The sequence below is a fragment of the Lepisosteus oculatus genome, chromosome 5, assembly GCF_040954835.1.
Source record: "Lepisosteus oculatus isolate fLepOcu1 chromosome 5, fLepOcu1.hap2, whole genome shotgun sequence".
NCBI lineage: Eukaryota > Metazoa > Chordata > Actinopteri > Semionotiformes > Lepisosteidae > Lepisosteus > Lepisosteus oculatus.
The window spans coordinates 56,777,648-56,798,515 of NC_090700.1; the positions used below are offsets into that span (position 1 = coordinate 56,777,648).

General features: G+C 41.7%; 1 protein-coding gene across 2 annotated transcripts in view; it reads left to right on the forward strand.

Moving 5' to 3' along the window:
• The first annotated feature begins 3,238 nt into the window (after positions 1-3,238).
• The window catches only part of LOC107076920 (golgin subfamily A member 6-like protein 22), a 53,067-nt gene continuing 35,437 nt past the window's right edge, over positions 3,239-20,868 (forward strand). For both annotated transcript variants that reach the window (XM_069190700.1, XM_069190699.1), the window contains exons 1-7: positions 3,239-3,331; positions 4,640-5,009; positions 5,398-5,489; positions 10,344-10,629; positions 14,149-14,246; positions 15,627-15,783; positions 18,636-18,761. In XM_069190700.1, coding sequence (XP_069046801.1) covers positions 4,803-5,009; positions 5,398-5,489; positions 10,344-10,629; positions 14,149-14,246; positions 15,627-15,783; positions 18,636-18,761 — 966 coding nt within the window. In that variant the 5' untranslated portion in view covers positions 3,239-3,331; positions 4,640-4,802. The remainder of the gene's footprint in view (positions 3,332-4,639; positions 5,010-5,397; positions 5,490-10,343; positions 10,630-14,148; positions 14,247-15,626; positions 15,784-18,635; positions 18,762-20,868) is intronic.

The window sequence follows — 20,868 nt, forward strand, 5'->3', positions numbered from 1 at the left end:
TTAAATATGATCCTCAGTATAAATACAGTATCGGAACTATATGAACACACGCCTCAGGTGTCAGCGAAGACCAGACTTTTAAGTTTAAAGTAATTTTCTGTTTGTCACCAATTGCAATAACGTTTTCTAGTTCACAAAATGTTACAATATAAAGATGCAAGGCACTTCAGGACCGACCGTAAGGAACGGGGGCGTCAATTAGTACAAGTACAATTCAGCGAATTAATCTGAAATGAGGAGACTGGCTCAGTCGTCAGACCCGTGTTGAGGTATTGATTTTTAGGAAAGAAAATGTCTTCACGTGAAGAAGAAAAAAAATCAGTCACATCTGTATTTATTGCAAGTAAAAATGTATAAAAAGCGAGAACAGTAGACTTCGTGTTTCGAAGGTGCATCACCTTTTAAGGGTTACATATTTCTCTGGTATCTTGTACTTCGGTCAGAACACTTTAAAGGACCACTGGGAACGTGAAGAACACATTTTGAACGTTTGTATACAAGAGAAACGAGTGACAAAAGCCCTTAAAATAGATAGTCCGTCAATCGGACCACCTCTGGAGGAGCGGAGCTGTCTGTTTTCAGTGGGAGGTAAAGGCTGTTCTTTATTGACCTCAAGACTAGTCAGTTCCCCGATTTACACAGAGTAACGCTTGTACGACAGAGGCAAGGGACCACTACCACCACTGTGAGTTTTTCATTTTAGCTTCAGCAGAATCCAGCATATATGAGATTTTGTTCGTCCTACTAAAATGTTCCCGAATCGTGCCTCCTGAACTGACGCTTTTAAAACAGTGGATTTCTGTTATAGTTTCTCTCAATACGAAAAATATGTCTAAAGCTGCCGTATTATTTCTTTTGCGATGCTCGCGGTATCAGAAGCGGATGTGTGACGAAAGTTATCTACGACGCAGAATCGGCTTTAAGAGCACTGCAGTTTTTCTGACACACCGTTCCTCCTCCATTGAAGGACAGTTCTGTTTCAGTTATTAGTGACTCATTAGAGTCTCCACGGATACCGCTTACTGCCTGCTTGTTGTTCATATTTACCCTTGCACTGAAAGGCGATTGTAATGCCAGCTGCCAGGCTGTGTGAGATGGATAACGACATGAAATACACCCAGTGCATATCTGCTTGTTATACACAGGAGCTGGTTTCTAACTTGCTCGTCGGGTTCTCTTGCAGACCAGGGCTTTCCAGTAAATGAGGATTGAAAAAACTGCAAAGCAAATGTCTGGAGTCATTGATAAGCCAATAGTTATGGCACCTTGTTTTTGTAAACCACTTTTCACTCTGATGACAAGTACGGTACATTTCCCAAGAAAGTCAATTCCAGTGGCCTTGTACACATGACAGTCTTAGAAATGTGTACAGCTACACGTGCTGTATCTCTATCATGGAGCACACTGTCACTTTCAGCCACCACTCCTCCACTCCAGGTAAGGGCAGGGGATTGTGGGAGCTGGGATGGGTGCTCTGGACAGTATGCTAGTCTGATCTGACGTTTCCTGAAGATTGTAAAACATTCCTGAAGAGTTTAAAAGTTGAATTGGTTTATTATTCTGTCGGAGATTGCTTGTATTGTCACAACATCTCGGCTGTGGAGCCTTCTTCAGGTGTGAAGCAATGTGGTGTCTCTCTTCTTTTGTTTTCAGCATGAAATAAACCTTTACCTCTTCCTTTGCTGCCTATGCATACTGACGCAGTTCCTGTACCTACTTGAACGTGTAACAAGATTGCCTGGCAACCCTGATCTTTTATCTGTGCAGAACTGAAGTGTAATCCCTGACTGCACTACCGGAGAGGCTCCTCGGGGTCTGGTGGCTATTGCAGGAGAGAATCAGTGCTATTTGCACATTTGCACCTATTAAAAAGATATACTGTATATTGAGACTAGAAAATAGTTAATATTTCAGCAATGAGGGCAAAGTAAAAATGATTAGGAACTTGAGGACAATAGTTTTGTTTCTGAATATCGGTTTTCTCTATTGATTCTGTTGAAACTTGAATGTTATTGAGCCATTGTTTCATCAACTATGTCTTCTACAGTATGCATGGCATCATGCTCTTCGTTGGTGGAGCAGTGCAGCCGAGCTCTTCATAAGACTTCCTGCACTGGTGGGCCGTAATGAGTACAAGCAGGAGTCACACAAACGCAGAGAAGACCAGCAGCTTTGGCTGTTGAACTGTAAACTATACATGTGTGTTAGAGTGCTGTCTTCTCTCCATCGTCACATACAGTATGCGCTGGAAGTGCCATGGATCAACCTGTTGCATTCTTTCACACGTTTAAAGCCTCGTGATATTCTCCAAAAACTTAAAACGTATTGCAGTTTTGCTTTAAGACTCTTTGGGCAATTCCAGTTGAAAGCATCATTTTTAAAGGGGCTTCCTAGGCAGGAGAAATATGAAGATAATGGAGCAGGGTGTCTGTTTAAAAGGAATCTTTATTTTTACAAGGATATTAAACCCACAATCTATATATTAAAGGTCAACAGTTAGATCTTCACTAGTTAAATGTGTGCAGGACTCCAGCTTTCTGCATAATGCTACAGCATATTCAATCAATTACAGCTAGATGTAAACTATGAGTTTGTTTGACTGAAACCATACAGAACATTAAAAGCATAATTTTCATTCAATAATGAGCATTATCATGACTAAATGTGAGCAGCATGGCAGTACTGCTGCTTCATAGCTCTTAGAGTCTGGTTGTGGTATCTGCATGTTTTCCTTGTTCACAAGGTATGTTATAACAGACTTTATTAGGAAGATGTGTTCTAGGTAACTGTCCATTTAACAAAGTGAATGTTTTGGGTAATTTTCAATGAGAGTTCCCAATATATTGGCAAGTGAGAATATTAGTTAGCAAAGCTAATGTGGGACGTTCAGAATAGCACTCTGTTAGACTCTGTTAGACATCTGACAGAGGCCTAGCACAAAAACACATACTTGGTGGGCAAAGTAGGCTAGAACAGAAATAAAAGGGAAAAAAAAACAACTTAGTGTATTCACAGCCCTCAGGTTGACTTTTTGCCTATTATGTATGTTTGAAGGGGTTAACTTCACCAGAGCCAAAGCTACAGTATGTGAAGAATGCTTCCAGAGCCGTGCTGCCCTCCTGTCACAATACTGTGCTCAACTGCCAGGTCGGCAGCAGCCCTGAGATTAGCCACTGAGGGCAGGTCTCAGGCAAGCCCTCAGCTCTGTGTACACTCGTTTCCATGGCTGCAAGCCTCAGCTGCTCAAGGACTCTCACCTTTAGAATAAGAGCACTTCCTTGCTGTGTGTTAGGCGTTATAGTATTCATTGCCTCGGGGAGACAGGCTGAAGGTGAGTGTCAGTTTTGTTCCTGCTGTGATCTGTTTTCTAGTTTATATTAGCAGTGAGCTGAGGTAAACTAGCTGTGAGGGTGTTAAATATTCACAAGGTTTAGAAAATGCACTGATTTAGTGAGCACATGCTTTTCACACGCTCAGGAGGTTATGAATCTCGCAATATGCTGCACGGATTTGCTCTGGTCTCACCAAGAGACATTTCAAGAGTGTCTCTTTTCCAGCTGTCTCAAGAGACTCTTAATAATTACAAATTTCAGTTGTTCTGTTTCTGGAAAATAAGGATAAAAGCATAAATGCACTAGATTCAGTAGAGAAGTACTTATCGGTCTATTAGTTCTTGATTTCTTTGTCTGCCATGTAACGTACAAAATTATTTGGTGTTTTTGACTCAAATACGTAATTTGAGGATTTGTAGTATTAACATTTCTGATGTTTGGATCATTGGCTGATGCTGAAGCATTTCACATGTGCCTTTAGATAAAGTCTTCAGCTATGGAGATACCTATATAAGCCTCATGGTAATGTTCAGTAAATATAACTGTAAATAGCTGCACACCTTCATTCAAATCAGAAGAGCTTTCTAAGTGGGATTTCAGATTGTTGACTAGAGGAACTTTGGTTCTTGATTAAAAGACAGGGCAGCATGGTAGTGCTGTGGTCAGCATTGCTGTCTTGCAGTGCTGTGGCTCTGGGTTCTGGACCAGTTCTGGACCTGGGGTGCTACAGTATCTGTGGGGTGTACGTACAGTATGTTCTCCCTGTGCTTGCGTGGGTTTCCTCTGGGTGATGCGGTTGTCTCCCACAGTCCAGAAACATACTGGAGTGTAATTGGCTTGTGGGAAAATTGGCCCTAGCTGTGAGTCTGTGTATGTGTATGTCTGAATTTGTGTGTGCCTGCCCTGTGATGGACTGCTGTATTGTCTAGGGTGTATCCTGCCTTGCTGGGATAGGCTCCTACTCCTCTCAGCCCTGAATTAGAAGGAACTATTAGAAAATGGATGGATGGATTTAAAAGATGTTTTTTCTTCCACATTTGGAAAATCTTGCCTTAATTAATCTTTGATTAAAGTGAATTGCACGATCAAGAGAGATTTAGCAAATTTAATAAAAATTTAGATCATCTTTTAGATTGTAAGCATCCTGTATTTAATGTATGTGAGACGTTTTAAGTATTAACTTGCTGCAGGAAACATTTTATCAAAACATTGTGTTTCCTTTCTTTTCTTCTCAGCATGGAATAAACCCGTTACCTGTTCCAGTATAGACAGTATGGAGCTCTTAATGATTTTGTATTCATTTGCAGGATTTGTGAAAGTTGGCTGACAACTTAAAAACGTAAAAACACCAGAACCAGGCTGCCATCAAGATCCAGTGCGAAGGCAAGGCAGCAGCTGCCCCTCTGCGTCTGTCTGGCTCTTACACAGTCACCTGCATCACGTCCACCTCCAGCCAAACAGCAGGGACTCATGGCCCAGCCGAGGAGTTGTGAGGGGGGCTATTCCCTGTGGGAGCAGAATAACAATGGCTGGGTGTCCCTGAGCTCCTCGGCACGGGTGACCCCCTCAGGACCCCGGTCCTCTGAGAACTGGAGATCCAGGCCTCCTCTACGGCCATCCAGCCCTCTGTCTCTCAGCCATCTGGACACCCACCAGAAGAGGAGGTCTCCTGTTAAGGTACAGGTGGATGACAATGTGGCTGGGGTAGTAACTTTTGCTTTAGTTTCACCGTTATTTACAGCGCAGCTGATTTACTTTGATTGTTCTGCTTGTTCCGCCTCTCATGCTCAATATCTGTTCCCTGGAGTCTCTCACATGTCCACCCTTGTCTTTGATCTGTCCCTCTTTTTCACCTTTTTTCTGTTTCACTCTCTCTCTTAAATCAACCAGGCTGCCATCAAGCCAAGGACAGGAGCCTGTTTTAAAATATCCCGCTAGAATTTGGCAGCCATAGTGTCGTGTTTATTGGTTTTATGCCCTGAAAATAGAAATATCTCAATAGTACATGAGGCATGAGCCACTATGTAAGGCCTGTGAGTCACACTTGTGCTGTTGATTCTGCCAGGCACAGCACTGCCCACCCCAGAGCAAGCCAGCGTGGGACAGTCTGAATGATCACACAGGGACCGCAGTGAGAGGGCTTTACTCCACACACAGGTGAGGAGCCACAGTGGGCCAATGTTGATGTGGTAGAGAGGTCTACAGGATGCCTTCTTCCTTGTACAGCGACATAACACCCTGTAGAAGTTTAGGGTTTTTCATTGCTCCAAGGTCCCTTTGCTTGAATGTGAAGTGCATCGATATGATGGAAAGAGAGCTATCAGCTTTCACTGCCACTCCCCTGGAACACGGAATAAAAAAACACCTCTTGGAGTGATCGTGAATATTTAGAAAAAAATCTGTTTATCTGTGGTATTTGGTACACATTTGTAAAAGTTTTGAAAAATATTCAAAAGATTTTTTGATACATCTTTTAATAAAGATGTTTTGCCAGATACACTTTGGAAATCAGTCTGGCTTCTGTTCCACAGAATGAACTGTGTCCAAACTGTATCCAATGCCTTTTTAGCATTGTTCATTATAGATATTTATCTCAGGGCTGCAGGTGTCCAGCACATGACAGAGTGACGGATGTAGTTTAAGGCAAGGACTCTCCTAGTGACAGCACCTCGTTCAGGAAATGGCAGAAACTGGTTTCAACCTGTCTTCTTCAGGCTTTAGGCTCCTCCTGGTCACTGGGAGCAAGCTCTTCCCAGAATGAAGATATGAAGTGGAAACAGCAGTGTCCCAAGCTATGCAGAAAGCAGCTGCTGTTTCCACTTCATATCTTCATTCTAGGAAGAGCTTGCTTACAGTTCATGCTTACAGTTCTACAAGACATCTAGGCTATACAATAACTAGGGATATCATGTGTTCCCACAATTGAGAATGTTTAAATAAGAAAAGCGTGGTTGTGGGGAGCTATTTGGGTCCATACTCTAGAAAAAATGAGAACGTTCAACTGTATTGTGTAACCACATCATGTTTCCCCATAACCTCTGTTCCAGACTAAAAGATTCAGATCTGTTCTGTGGCTGTTGAAATGAGTGAAGTGATATAAAATGAAATCCACAGTCTTAGTACGTAGTGATTACTAATTCTATACTCAGAAAATGGATTGATGTACAGTACAGTATATATAGAATGTGAGTGGTAAGGTAGTTTGCACACATACCTTACAACTTTGGATCCTGGGTCTGAATTCAGCCTTGAGCATTGTCTGTATGGAGTTTACATGTTCTGCTGATGTCCATGTGGGTTTTCTCCAGGTGCTCTGGTGCCCTCTCACCTTCCAAAGACATGCTGGCAAGGCTAACTGGTGTCTGTAAATTATTCCCAGTATGTTGATGTGTGTGCTGTGCACTGATCCAGTGCCATGTTCAGGGTGTAGTCCCTCTTTGTGCTCTGGTTGCTGTGAGCTGCAACAGGATTCACTGCAGTTCAAACAATGAATGAATGTGTAGAATAATGCTTTATTTCCCAGGTGATTTTCCAAAAGATTAGTTGTATCTCCTTGTGACAAAACCACCTGCAATTAAATCCATGGGTGGTCACAGAACATATAGAACACCAACAAAAAGATTGTTTGTTTACTAAAAAGTACTCTGTGTTGAAAACTATTTACAGAAGAGAACAAAACATTCAGCAAAAGGTGTAAATTGGAATCTTTCCAGGAAGGGTTCCCACTAGCAGTTTAAAGACTCAGTAAACACCAGGCTGATTCAATAAACAGGTAACTGTACCTTTGCTCATCCCCATAACAAAGAGTGAGCTAGTGTATGCTGTAGCCGGACACTTACTGTACCTGTCTCTCATTGCCACTTACCACAACAATGCGTGCCGACAGGAAATCTGCATCACCTGTGAGCAATCGTCAAGGGTCTGGTATAGAGTCTGCTCTTGGAGTCTAGTGGGAGCCTCCCTGTATTCCTACAGTAGTTCTCTAGTTCCCTGGCTTGTGCTGTGTGTATGAAAGTTCAACCTTCACCTTGTTCTTGACCTGGAAATTCCCTTAGCGCTTCACCTCAGTGTTTTCCCGGCTTTGATCCTCCCTAGGTTTCCCTATACGTCTGACTGTCTACCTGCTGCCTGGCTATGAACCTCCTACATTCCCAGTTCCTTGTTCCTGTTCCTCGCTCTCTCTCCCCAGGCTGTTATAGTTTTACACCACCTGTGTGCACAGCTCTGCTTCTGTTCCTCTGTGTGCTACAGCACTATGCCACCTGTGTGTGCAGCTCTGCTTCTGTCTCCCAGCCAGCTCACAGCCTACATCTTGTCTCCCAGTGCACATGCCTTCCACTCAGCCTGGTAAGGTTTCCCCAGACAGCGTTGGTGCTGTCAGCTGTCTCACCCAGTATGTGGGCTCATCCAGCGATAACCATACTGCTGCTCATGCCACCGTGAGTAGCAGGATGTGACAGTAACAGTACCAAAGACACAAACACTAATTTGCTGCTCCATGAGTCCCAGGTTAAATACATTAAGCTCCATCTCTTGATGGACAGGGGTGAGACTGGCTCTGTAGCCTCGATACAACATGGTGGGACAATCAGATAAGAACAACATTGTATATCCATAATATGTAAGATAGATACAGCTAATACACAGTGATCCAAATAGGGGTTACAAAAATAGAGAATTACCAGAATTTCTATTAAATAGAAAATAGACCTAGAAGGATAATTAAGTAATCACAACCTCCAAATTGTAATGATTTTGCCATGAATATACTCATGTGGTTGGTATAATTCGTGGCACCAGAGTTCTTTGTTCTCTGGTAGAGCTTGGGTGAAAACAGAAATAAGTCAGGCATACTGGGTTACACAAATATTTATTAACAATAACAAACTAAACAACACACAACGCAAATGTACAATGTACTGCACAAGTTACCCTTTTTACAAACAAGGTGCCCCAGAGGCCTACATCCTGACCAACTAAAAAATCCCAGACTGCTACCAAGTGTTCATACCCTACAAAGGGCAACAAGAGAGAGAAACATGCGCACAGAATATGATCTACAGTTAAGTCACTGTCTTTATGAATCTGGATGCTACAAAGTAAATGAGAAACGATCAAAGTAAATGATCTCCCTATTCTAAAAATGCATTCACTAACCAGGTGAGACTGTTTTTAACCTAGTGGTTCTCTATCAGAAAATCAGTTTCCTAAATATAACAGAATGGCAAGCTCTCTTAACAAGGTACAAATACTTAACTCGAGTATAGTCTTTAAGGATGTTTTGGATAGGGATCTCTCACCTTTTTTCTCTCTCCTTGTCTTTCTGTCTCTTACTGTATTCTTCCTTTTCCCTCTCTACCTGCCTTTTTAATCCTCTGTTCGACTGTTGATGATGCTTAATAATTTACCCGGAAATTAACTAAAGAAGTCAAACCAGAGATTCCTTTGATAAATGTATCTCATCCCTGTTCCACTCAGTAAACACCCCAGTTCCTATCTTTCTTTGAAGTTCCTGACAATTACAAATATTGACACTTGCCAGGTGATAATTATTGTCTGTAGATTCTTAAGAAACTTTAACAACAACTTCGAATAATCATAACAATAATAATAATAATAATAATAATAATTGCGTACACTTATATAGCGCTTTTCTGGGGACTCCCCTCCACCACCACCAATGTGCAGCCCCACCTGGATGATGCGACAGCAGCCATAGTGCACCAGAACACTCCCCACACACCAGCTCTCAGTGGGGAGGAGAACAGAGTGATGAAGCCAATTCATAGATGGGGTTATTAGGAGGCCACGATTGGTAAGGGCCAATGGGAAATTCTGCCAGGACTCCGGGGTTAAACCCCTACTCTTTTCGAGAAACACCCTGGGATTTTTAATGACCACAGAGAGTCAGGACCTCGGTTTTACATCTTGTTCGAATGATGGTGCCTTTTTACAGTATAGTGTCCCTATCACTATAATGGAGCATTAGGACCCACACAGACTGCAGGGTGAGCGCCCCCTGCTGGCCCCACTAACACCTCTTCCAGCAGCAACCTTAGTTTTTCCCAGGAGGTATTATCTCCCAGGAGGAGATTAAGCTATTTACAATAAAAACATCAAAATAACAAAGGGGATGACTTATTACAGTATGACAACGGGTGAATATGTGGTGATAGATATCAGCAGAGGTCATGCTATGAGGGTTTGCACTATGCTTAAGTACAAAGAAAGATCTGCTATATTACAAGAATGCTCTCATATACAGTAAGTGACATCAGAACTGTATGAAACATGATGGTGACCAACAACATTATGTAATACTTTCTTTTATTGACTTCATAACTACCAGCAGCTGAGCAGGTTTGATAGCGATGACTTGAGCGACTGTGACTATCTGTCCCCCTGCACGAGAGGGAGATGTGCTCTCCTGTGCTTGTCATTGTGAATAAGCAAATAAACATAATTGTTTTTTAACTTTTTTATGTGCAGTGATATATATTTAAAATTACTTTTATAAACTTATTATGAACACTGAAATAATTGGATACTGGAGTTGCATGAGTGTTTTCTAGCATAGAATGAAGAACACCTGGGCGGAAATATACAAACTCTCAGAGTGTGCTTGCTGTAATACCTGTACAAAACGGCTAAAATCTATAGCTAATGTTTGGGAATTTACGTGAAGCAGAAAACACAAAGTAAAACTAAACCTGTTCTTTAGTCCTTGAGACTTGTTTTCATTGCAGACGTGGAAGCTGCACGTTATGTGACAATAAACAGGCAGGCAAGAGATGTAGCCGTGCCTGTGGTGGAAGGGAGGTGCACAGGGGAAGGTTGAGACACAAATAAAAAATGATAGGAAACACCTCACACAAAAAGCACAGGTCATGGCTTTTTAAGAGGGTGAATAAACACATGAACAACATGGCCTGAATTGCATTAATTTTTTTGAGGGGGATGTGCTATGTTATAAAGATGCCCATGTTGCCCAGTGACTTGCTCTGGTTTCAGCTCTTCCGGGAGTGAAGGTGGTGTGGATGGCTGGGAGCTCCCTGGGCTGAGGCGCTGGCGCTCCCTGTCCCGCCTGGCACCCGAGGGGGCCCCGCGGCCCACGTCGCCCGCCGGCCAAGAGCTGCGCACAGCGCTGGTGGAGAGCGGCGCCAGGCGGGCCGAGCTCGTGCGGCAGCTGAGGGAGGCCCACAGCCGGCTGGAGCAGCAGGCAGAGCTGCTGCGCGGGCGGGACGGCCAACTGGACGCGCACCGGGCGCAGACTGAGCTGCTGGAGCTCAAGCACAAGGTGAGGGGACACGTTCCCAGGTGCCTCTGACTCTCCTTCTCTCCGGGCCTCAGCGTTTTACCTCCCATCTAGAGTGTCTTTTACAGCACGAAAACACGTACAAACATTTCAAACCTTGAATAAGTTAATAAACACAGTTAGTGAATAAGCTGAGAAATGGAAACTTTGTGACCGTGTGACGAACGTTGCTTGATTTCTGTGCACGGATTCCAGAGCAGGAGCCTCAGGCGCTTGTCCCTGGGACTGGTTGACATTGCAGACATGCAAGATGCGTGTTATCCAAGAGCAGCAGGGAAGTGTGGGATGTAGGGATACAGAGCAGGGCTGACACACAAACTACAGCCGAGAGGAAACACCTCACAATGTAAGTCATTCCCACAGGGGGAAAGAGGGTTATGAGCTTGAGGGGTCAGAGGTACAGCCAGCTGTGTAATTGAATTACATATTACATACATACCTTTAACAAGCTGATTAATTACACAGTTTTCTTCATTTGTACATTGTGATATTCTGTAGACGTGATAATCAGGGATACCTCATAACATAAGGTGAAATAAATATTTGATGCACATTATATTGAAAGATGTTTTTAACAGCATTTGTTTTGATCAATGTTATATGTTTTCTGCACTAAATTAAGTTCACATTCAAACATGTCAGAATTAAATTCACAACAAGTAGAGTTTCTGAGTGATTGTTCTGAGAACACCCTGTACTGTTCTGTAGTTTCCATACTAGCTGAACTGTATGAAGCAGTACTTGAAATAATTGTAATGTAATTGTTTTCAGATGTTTTCTTGAATTGGGTTAAAAGTAGGATTAACGCTCCACTTAGTCCTTGGTTTAAGAGCTAATCTCTTATACTGTACATCATGTGTAGTGTTTAGAATTGAAGCAATTCAGCCCATGTAGAACTGAGAATACTTATTACTGGAATGTCTAACAGTGTTGTTCCTTCCGTATCTACATATTATTAAGTGATTTTATTCCAGCTTCTTTACACAGCTGTGGAAGAAGAATTGTATCAAACAGGATAAGATTGATAGAGTATTTGTTCTGGACACCACCTCCTGTCACAGCGCATTGAACAGTCTGGCGTCAGTCTTTCAGACACACAAGCTCAGGTTTAAATGCTCATGATAATGTTCATTTCAATGTGTGAACAGAATGTGCAAGCCTGACAGACATACCTTTCAAGAATGTGATCTTTTTAGGGCATAGCAAAAAATATATCTACAGTTCAACTGAACACAAAGAAAAATAGATTTTGTACCCCTCTTTTCTCACAAAAGCTACCGATCTTGTTATATACAGCTACTCTTGTTACTGTATATGACTTTCTGCTTCAGAGACATGCTAATTGTCACGCTCGTTAACCCCTCCTCTTAAGGACGCTCCAGCCCTTCCTTGTTTTATACTCATCTCCCGCACCTGCCTCCAGTTCCTGCCCCCGTCCTATAAAAGCCAGGCGTTCCTGCCAATCTGGGCTCAGCTTTGGAACATGGACGCCTGGAAGTCCGCCTATCCGCGAGTCCAGGAGCGACTCGACAGCACAGGCTCCATCACGGCCCTGACCTTGTGAGTCCGGGATTAGGGAGTGTCTGGTCCAGTGACCCCCCTTTTATTCCCCCGTCCCTCTGCCGGATCCCACTCCGGCTCTTAACTCTGTTTGTCTGTCAGGATGGATAACCCGGTCTTGGACTTTTTCTACACCCATGAATGTCACGACTATAGTCCCCCCTCCTTAAGGGTGCTCCAGCCCTTTCACTAAAGACTTCATTCTCTGCACCTGTTTCCCATTCCCTTCCCACCTTAAAAGCCAGGCGCTGACGCTCATCCGGGCTCTGCTCTGATTTCCATATCGTGCGAGTCCGGGACCAGGAAGCGCCTGGTCCCGTTAAGGTTTTAACCCCTGTTCCTTGTCCCTGTCCGCCGGTTCCGACCCGGTCTTCGTGGTTTTTAATTCTTGTTCTGATGGATCTCCTGGTTTTGGACTTACTCGTGTGTTTTGGATTTTCCCTAAGGATTACTCTTGGATTGTTCGCCTCGGCCACACCTCCCCCGTGCACCAGCGCACCGTGGACACGGCCCCCTGTCTTCAGCCACGTTTTCCTGCATGACGTTTCCCCAGTGTTTCCCCACTCCGTCGGACTGTGTCGTCCGCATAGGGTCCGGAAAGAACTGTTCGTTACAATGAATTTGCCTCGGACTCCCTCGGACTGTTTGCCTCGGACACCCCCCCCTGAACACCAGCACACCATGGACACGCCCCCTGTTTTCCTGCCTGCGCCTTTGCATGCTTTTTCCCCCCGTGTTTTCCTCACTCCTCCCCAGATTGTGTTGTCTGCATAGGGTCCTGAAAGAGCGCTTTGTGACACTAATGGAGACATCAAGCAGTGCATTTCAAGCTAAACAGTAAAAGAAAATACTTGAAAAGAAGGTTTTAAAGGCTTCTGAGGGACTCTGCACTCTTGGATATTTTTCCCAGCCAGTTTCAGGAATGAAACACTCCTGATGTTTCCACTGTTCACATTCCCGTGCTCTCCTGCCTGTGGGCCTCACAGCTGACGGCTTCCCTCTCCCTCATTCCTCTTGCTGGCAAGAGCCCTTCCAGTTCTTGGCTGTTCGTTAGCCTCCCAGCTTGTCCCCGTCGACAGGATTTGTTGACTTCTTTTAACGAGAACAGAGTTAACAGATTGCATACAGAAATTCTGCTTGTAATTTCTGTTTCGTCACCGGGGTTCCTCCTGTTGAGTTCTGAAAGATGAAATACTGCAGAGTAAAGTCTGCTTCAGGAAGTGTCTCTTCTCACACCCTTCTCTGGGTGAGAAAGTAATTTTGTTTTCTGTTTTTATTCCACTCCCCTTACGCCATTCCCTTTGTTACAAGAAGTGCTCATCTTTGTGCACGGACCCGTTTCTCTTCTTCAGGGAATTGGGTAGACGTTGTTCTCTTTAAAAAGCACCTTCCCTGTTGCTCCCTCCCTGGACTGGCGATATGCTTGAAAGCCGTCCAGAAGGCCATGAGTTTCTTCCCACACTCCGGCGCCATCTCACTTACATTTCTCAAGCACGGTGGTGCAGCTTCTCCCCTCTGCCTCTGAACCTGGGCAGTATCTGTAGTGTCCACTCTAACTGTGACTTTAGGGAATGTTAGTGTATTTGTACTGTTATGTGTGTATGTGCCAAACTGTGTCTGTTATAAGTGAATTATACCAAATGTACATAGCATATTTACAGATCCCTGTGGGGGTCAAAATCTGTAAAGATGCTCTTGACAAACAGATGATTATGGGATGTCCCAAAAATGCAAATGACCTTTTAAGTCAACTTAATTAAATTGAGGGGCATATTCTTTTGAGTCTAAAAGGGCCCAAAGTGTTTTGGGTGTACTTTGGGTCTGCTTTCATCCCATGTTGAGTTTAACTGCGATGCAGTAGAGGATAGCAGGTGAAACGATCTGTCTCACAGACAGAGAAACAGAGGTGTTACAGGTGTGAAATGGTGTCTCTCTTCTTAGCAGCTGGCCTTGGCACTGAACACACTGGAGCAGGAGAAGGAGGCCGCCAAGCTTTGCCGCTTTGAGGAGAGCCGGCGCTGTGGAGAGCTGCAGGACAAGTGAGTGTCTTGGCTGCTGCAGAACGGCACCTGGCAGCAGTGCCCGGGATCTGAAAATCGAATTAGCACCCCTTAAAACCACAGAGCCGCCCATTACTCCAGCTGCCTGGCATGTCACGTACACAAAATGTAACATAACATTTTCATAACTGATGCATGATGAAGTAGACAGCTTTGAATGTGAATGGAAACAGTTACTGTTCAAGCTCTTGGTCTGCCAAATGAAGGTCTGCTATCACCATTACCCACGACAGAGCGAACAACTTTACAACTGTCAATGATAATCCCAGATGCCTGTGAGGCACTGCTGATACAGCGGACAGAAGTGAAGGTGCAGATGGTCAAATCGTACACAAACATGTCCTGAATGATAATGACTTGTTCAATCACGCTTCTCGTGCAGATTCTGACTGTAGCCACTAGAGGGCCCACTTTAAAGGGTTAGGCTACTGTTTATGTCAGAGCTTTTGGGCTTGAGGCTCCTGAAATGTGAGATAAAGAAGTTTATATTGATTCGCTCAGTGGTTTGGAAAAGAATATGTGTGGTCACTCTTGCCCACCCCTGGTCTTAATCGTAACTGTATAGGAATCTTCCTGTGTAGGAAGAGGGTTATGAACAAGCCATTTTGAGTCATCATGCTTTCTGATTACAAGTAGAAGATTGATCAAATGCTCTCGTTCTACCTGCTTTTGAAGGTCTGAGGTTATTAGCATCAATAACATGACTGGGCAGTTTCTGACACCTTACATACCTTGTGTAAATGTGAGGGTTGAAAACCACAGGAGAAAGAAACAGTTGTATACAGATGTTTCCTATTTTTTGCCACAGATGCCCTTCATGTTATTTTCCACTTGTGTCCCTCGGTCCTTGATCCATTGTTTATATTGAAGCAGCCTGTTAGATTAGATTTGACAACACATTAAGGATTTTGTAAACTCGTACTGAAATCCTTAGTATTCTGCTCTCCATGTGTTCAAAAGATGAGGTAACCTGTCTGTGTATGCCTGGCCTTTAAAACTGGGAGTTAATTTGGCTGCTCTTCATTGAATTTCTTCTACGGCAGCAATATAAATTATGCAATGCGTTGGTCAAAATCATATACTATATTCAAAATTAGGTCTTACAAGGGCATTATGTCATTTTACACAGTTTATTCTGATTTAAATTATAGACTATTGTCTAATTATGACATATATGGTTTTTGTGTTGTTTCCTCACACTGTCTAGTCTAGAGGAAGACAACAGTGAGTCACTGTATATACTTAGTTAGCTCTTGTTTTAGGCTGCTTCTTCAATATCAGTACCTCCCATCTTGTGTTAAGAATGCATAATGTTGCTACCTGACCTGTAGTCCAGCATGTTGTACTGTGTGTGTGGAGGGTCCTGCAGCTGGAGATGAACATGCTGAATATGAGGACAATGCTGGAGAGAGGGAACCTGACGTCCGCACTGACTTGCATCCCCATGAACAGCCATGTCACCCCTTCTCTGCTGAGCAACACTCTGCCCAGGACACATGAGGACTTCTACAAACAGGTAGAGCTCGTTTTCTTCCATGGGAAACTGGCACATGATTTATTTTCATGATTTATGTGGGTGTGGTATTGTCCTTGCTCTGTGTATCTCTCTACTGGTGTGTCTGTGCTCTAAATAAAAAAAACATCAGTAACAGGACCACACTGGTATTATATGTTTAGAACTGTTTTTTTTTTTCAAAAAATAGAGACACGTTGTGAAAAGTTTGTGTTTTCTTTTATTTGTATGAGTGGGAGGTTTATTCCTGTATTATTCCCAAAATATATCAACAGTTTTGTGTCTTTCTCATCCTGTAGATGCAGGAATATTCAGGTAGCATGATAGTGTTTTCTTTGACCACACTGAAAGGTATTGGCTTTTGTTGTGGATTACAGGTGAGCTTTTTGAAAACCTTTTAGTTTTAAACAAGTTGTTTGATTGGATTTATAAATCTCCCACCTTTCATCCTAGGTCAAATTCACTGGTTTGTCATAAGCAGGGAACATATGGAACAATAAACTGACACAAGAGAAGAAACAGAAATAATGATCCACAGTAAAATTAAATATTTTGGTAAATAGGTAAAAACAATAATTACATAATAATAAATAATACTAAACTTTATTTTATATAGTGCCTTTAAAGGTGGCTTCTCAAAGCGCTTACAGAATGAGAACAAGAATAAATAAAAAGAATACAAAAGTGTAGATCAGCTTTTCAGCCACAGTTAGTGTTAAAATAGGGAGTAGTCTAGCGATATTTCTGAGGTGAAAAAAAGATGTTTTGACAATATGCTGCACATGTGGGTTGAATTTTAAGCCAGAATCGAATATAACCTCAAGGTTTTTCAATTTAGACTGAAGCTCAAGTACAGAACCAGCTACAGATAGGGTTACAGGATTCGGTTTACAAAGTTGATGGTGGTGCCAATAAGCATGACTTCAGTCTTGTCACAGTTAAGATGAAGGAAATTTTGAGTCATCCAAATTTTAAATACCAATTTTTATGAAAATATTATTGTAGGTTTGTATAGTTAGCACTCTGTGATTAGCGGATATAGATTAAAAATGTTTGTTGCATTTATAACAGATAATAGCTATTTTAAACTAAACAATAGGTTAGACACTCCTCACATGATCTCACTTTGTCAATTTTTGTTTTTACGTCATTGGAATCATCTATGTCAAATGGACCAATATTGCATACTTCTCACAGCTGGTGAGAAAACAAACAACTCTTGGAATTTTGTTGGATGAATTTATGAATAAGATGCTATCTTTAAAAAAAACTGGCATACGATCTGCAAAAAACAACTAGGATAGTACTAAAATGTACTTTGTAAATAAAATCACCTAATGTTAACATGGAAAGCTGATACTCTGATGAATATGTTGACCAGGTGACTCTTATTAAGTGAGTTTATTCAAGCAGTTCTTGCGTCCTGACCGGTTCTTCCTGGTCCTGAACTGTTGGTGGTTTAAAGATGTTGCTGGATTCTGCAGGACACTGCTCGGTGATGCTGAGGAATGGAGGCAGTCCAGCTCTCTGGCTTCAGCACTTCAGTAACCAGGTCCTTGTCTTTTGCAGCAAGGTCAGAGGACAGTCAGTGCTTGACCTGTTATTCTGTGGCAGACAGTTAACGGTAATAAAATCCAAACAGAGCAGCGTATGATCACAGCGTTCACTCTTTTTCTAATCAGTGCTGTCCCTGCTTGTAGCAACACACATCATTGAATGTTAAAGGTGATGCTTTAATTATCTGGAACATATTTTATTGTTTATTTTAGAGATCAGTATGTTTTATTATTGGTACACGTTCGTTTATGAAACAGCCAAAATAACCCCAAAATGTGTTTACATTATGTAAGGAAGGAGATGCAATTAATCACATAGTTTGATCCGTATTTGGTAAATATACTGCACTCCTAATAAGCAAAAAACTTGTTTATAATACACATTTTTTAAATTTCAGATGGTCTGAACATGAAATATCGCTAGACTACGCCCTGACTAGACTGACTTTTATCTTTAGGAGCAGTCTGTGTGTTGTTTTCCAAAACAAATACCAAAAAAAGAAAAATGTGTTCAGACCATCTGAAAAATTAAAAATGTGTATTATAAACAAAATATTTTTAAAAGAAATGTGGGATTTAGAAATACATGTTGAACCTGTAATTATAATACTGCAGTTTTTCATGAAGTGTCCATAAACCTGTAAGGCTGCAATGGTTAGAACAATAGTAAAAACATAAGACTAGCTGCTGAAGAAGTTCTCATCTGGGAGGATGAACTGAGGAACTAACTTCACTGTTCTGTGTTTCACTGTTTTAGACTGTTTCAGGTCCATGCTTGGTGCATTTAGGTGATAAAGAATGCACCAATGTTTGATGAGTCACAGACTGAGCAAATGGTCTCCACCTGTTTGTAATATTTCTTGTACTCTTATTTGGGGCTCACTCTGCATAGACGCTATAAAGAATGTTAAAAGCACATTCTGCCAAAGAGGTCTCTCTCTCCTGAGCATTTCACACAATGATGGAACTATAAAAGATTGTGAAGCTTTTGTGTGCTGTTTCTGTCTGACGTACAGTATTTAAAGGCCTGTTCTTATACCGTGGCTTCATTTTAGTTACTTTTCTCTTTTATCTTTTGTGACTTGTTTTTATTATATATACAGTCTGTCATGTTTAATGTATTTTTTCTTCCTTCATTTGAAACCAGTCTTTGTAGAATTTGCTCTTCCTTTGGCTTTTGTGTGTCTGCATCCATCTGGGGTTGTTCTTGCATAGTGAACACCTGTGTGCACACGTGTAGGCCCTGCTGTTCCCGTGTGATCCCGGTACAGATGCTTTGTCTGTCTGTGTTGATCCCAGGGGAAAGATCGGGCGGAGCGCGAGCTGCTAGAGGCAAGAGAGGCCCTGCGAGGCTGTCAGGAGAGAGTCGAGACTCTGGAGGCTGAGAAAGACCAGGTGTTACAGCAGCTCCGGGCCTCCAAAGAGGTCAGTGGCCAGCCTCCTTCATACACATGTTGAGACAGGCAGGAGACAGTGTCAAGCTGTGTTAAAATGAATGTTACAGAACAGAGAATACCAGAAATAGACTAAGCGGACTAGTCAGTAAGTAAATGAAATAAGCATCAACCCCAAATTGTAAAGATTATGTCATTAATATACCTGAGGGGTTGGTATAATTACTAATTATAATTATAATGAGTTTGGTACAAGTTTTTTGTTCTCTGGCACAGCTTTTTTGAAAAGAGTAATAAATCAGGTACACTGTTTTAAACACATATTTATTAATAATGACATTGACGCACTAAACAGCACATAAAATAAGCATGAAACATATAAGTTACTCTATTTACAAACAGTGCATTTTGAAGGCCTACATTCTGACCCACCAAAAATAAAGACCCATACTGCTATCGAAAATTTGAATCATATTTAATTTTAACAGGTCAAAAAGAGATAAAGCAGCCTTTTACCTCAAACAGAATATAACCTAGAATTAAATCTCTGCCTTAACCCAGATGCTACAAAATGAATGGGAACCATCTCCCTGTTTCAATAATGCATCCACTAACCAGGAGAGACCATTTTTAACATGGGGATTCTCTATACAGGAAATAAGAGTTTCATAAAATCAGAAGAATAGCTAGCTATCTTAATCCGGTTCAAATACTGGACTCAAATCTGGTCTGTCTTGTTTCCCATGGGACTGTAGATGACACTTAATTATATAACATGTAATTAAAAAATCAATTTACCAAGGTAAACCAGACAATCCCTCTGATCAATTGGTCTCAGACCTCAGAACTCAGTAAACACGTCAGTTGCTTTCTTGTTTTGAAGCTGTGGAGAGAACTGCAGATTTTGACGCTGGCCAGGTCTTTGACCACCCCCTCCTAGCTGCAAGAGAGATATGAAAACAAACAGTTTTAAAGGTGCTGTTATAAGATACATGACTTGGAATATTGAAAACAGAGATGAGGAAATACTGGATTGTTTTTCAAATTCTGTACAGCTGAAACATAGCTCAATATTGTTTAAAATGACTGTTTAAACTGCCTGCTTTCACAAAATGTACTTTTTTAAAATCATTTTGTAGTTTTACCATAGATAAGTATGTACTTTAATACATTAATTAAGATATACAGACATAAAACATAGGCATACTGTATTTTACCACATGATCACATCTTAAATGTGCAACTACACTACGGGCTAGTTCCAGACAAACAATGATTCCTTGTTGTAAAAACTGATGACTGTATGATGTAAGGGATTGAAAAAGTAATGGAAAACAAGTGAAAATAAATAATTGAAAGCAGTCAGTGTTCATTCTTGTCTCCTAAGCTCCCCATCTAGCAGATAGCAATGGTTTAATTGACAATGGTTTAATTGACAATGGTTTAATTGATCAGAAGTTTTCTTACAGCACCGCTTTTGGATATGTAGCAAAACTGTATTGGTCAGTGTCTGGTGGGCCATGGGGCAATAGTCCAGTTGTCCCTAGTACTCTGGGGACATGGTCATTGGGATAAGGGATGACAAAATAAAGCTGAGCCACTTGTATCAACCATTTTCACAGCTTGTGAAGAAGATGTCCCGAAAAGTTGAGGGACTTTCACCAACTAAGACAACCCATGGCTCTTAGGGTTACATATTTTTCCACAACAATAGAAGAGCATTTAGGTGTCTAAATACAGAATTGCACCCTTTATTGCACAGAGATGGCAAACCAGCCTTAACCTTTTCTTTTAGAGCAGAAAAACAAAACAAAATGAATATTTTTAGAAAAAAATAGAAGAAAAAAATGAAAAAATTAAAATTAACAAAAGTTACCAAAAAAGACATCTTGGCATAACCTTCAAAGGAACAGGTATCAGTTAAAACGTAATTTTTCGGGCTGAAAAATAAAAAAAAAAACATTTTGGCTGTAAAGCCATCTTCAGGTGTGAGAGAGAGTAAATCAGTGAGAATATAAAACACAAGAAAACAAAGGACTGAGCAGGTGAGAATGGACACGCAAGTGAGAAAGAGTGTGCACAGGAAGAGAAAGAGCTGAAACCGTATATGAAAAGGGTTTTGAAAATAAATTAGTCCT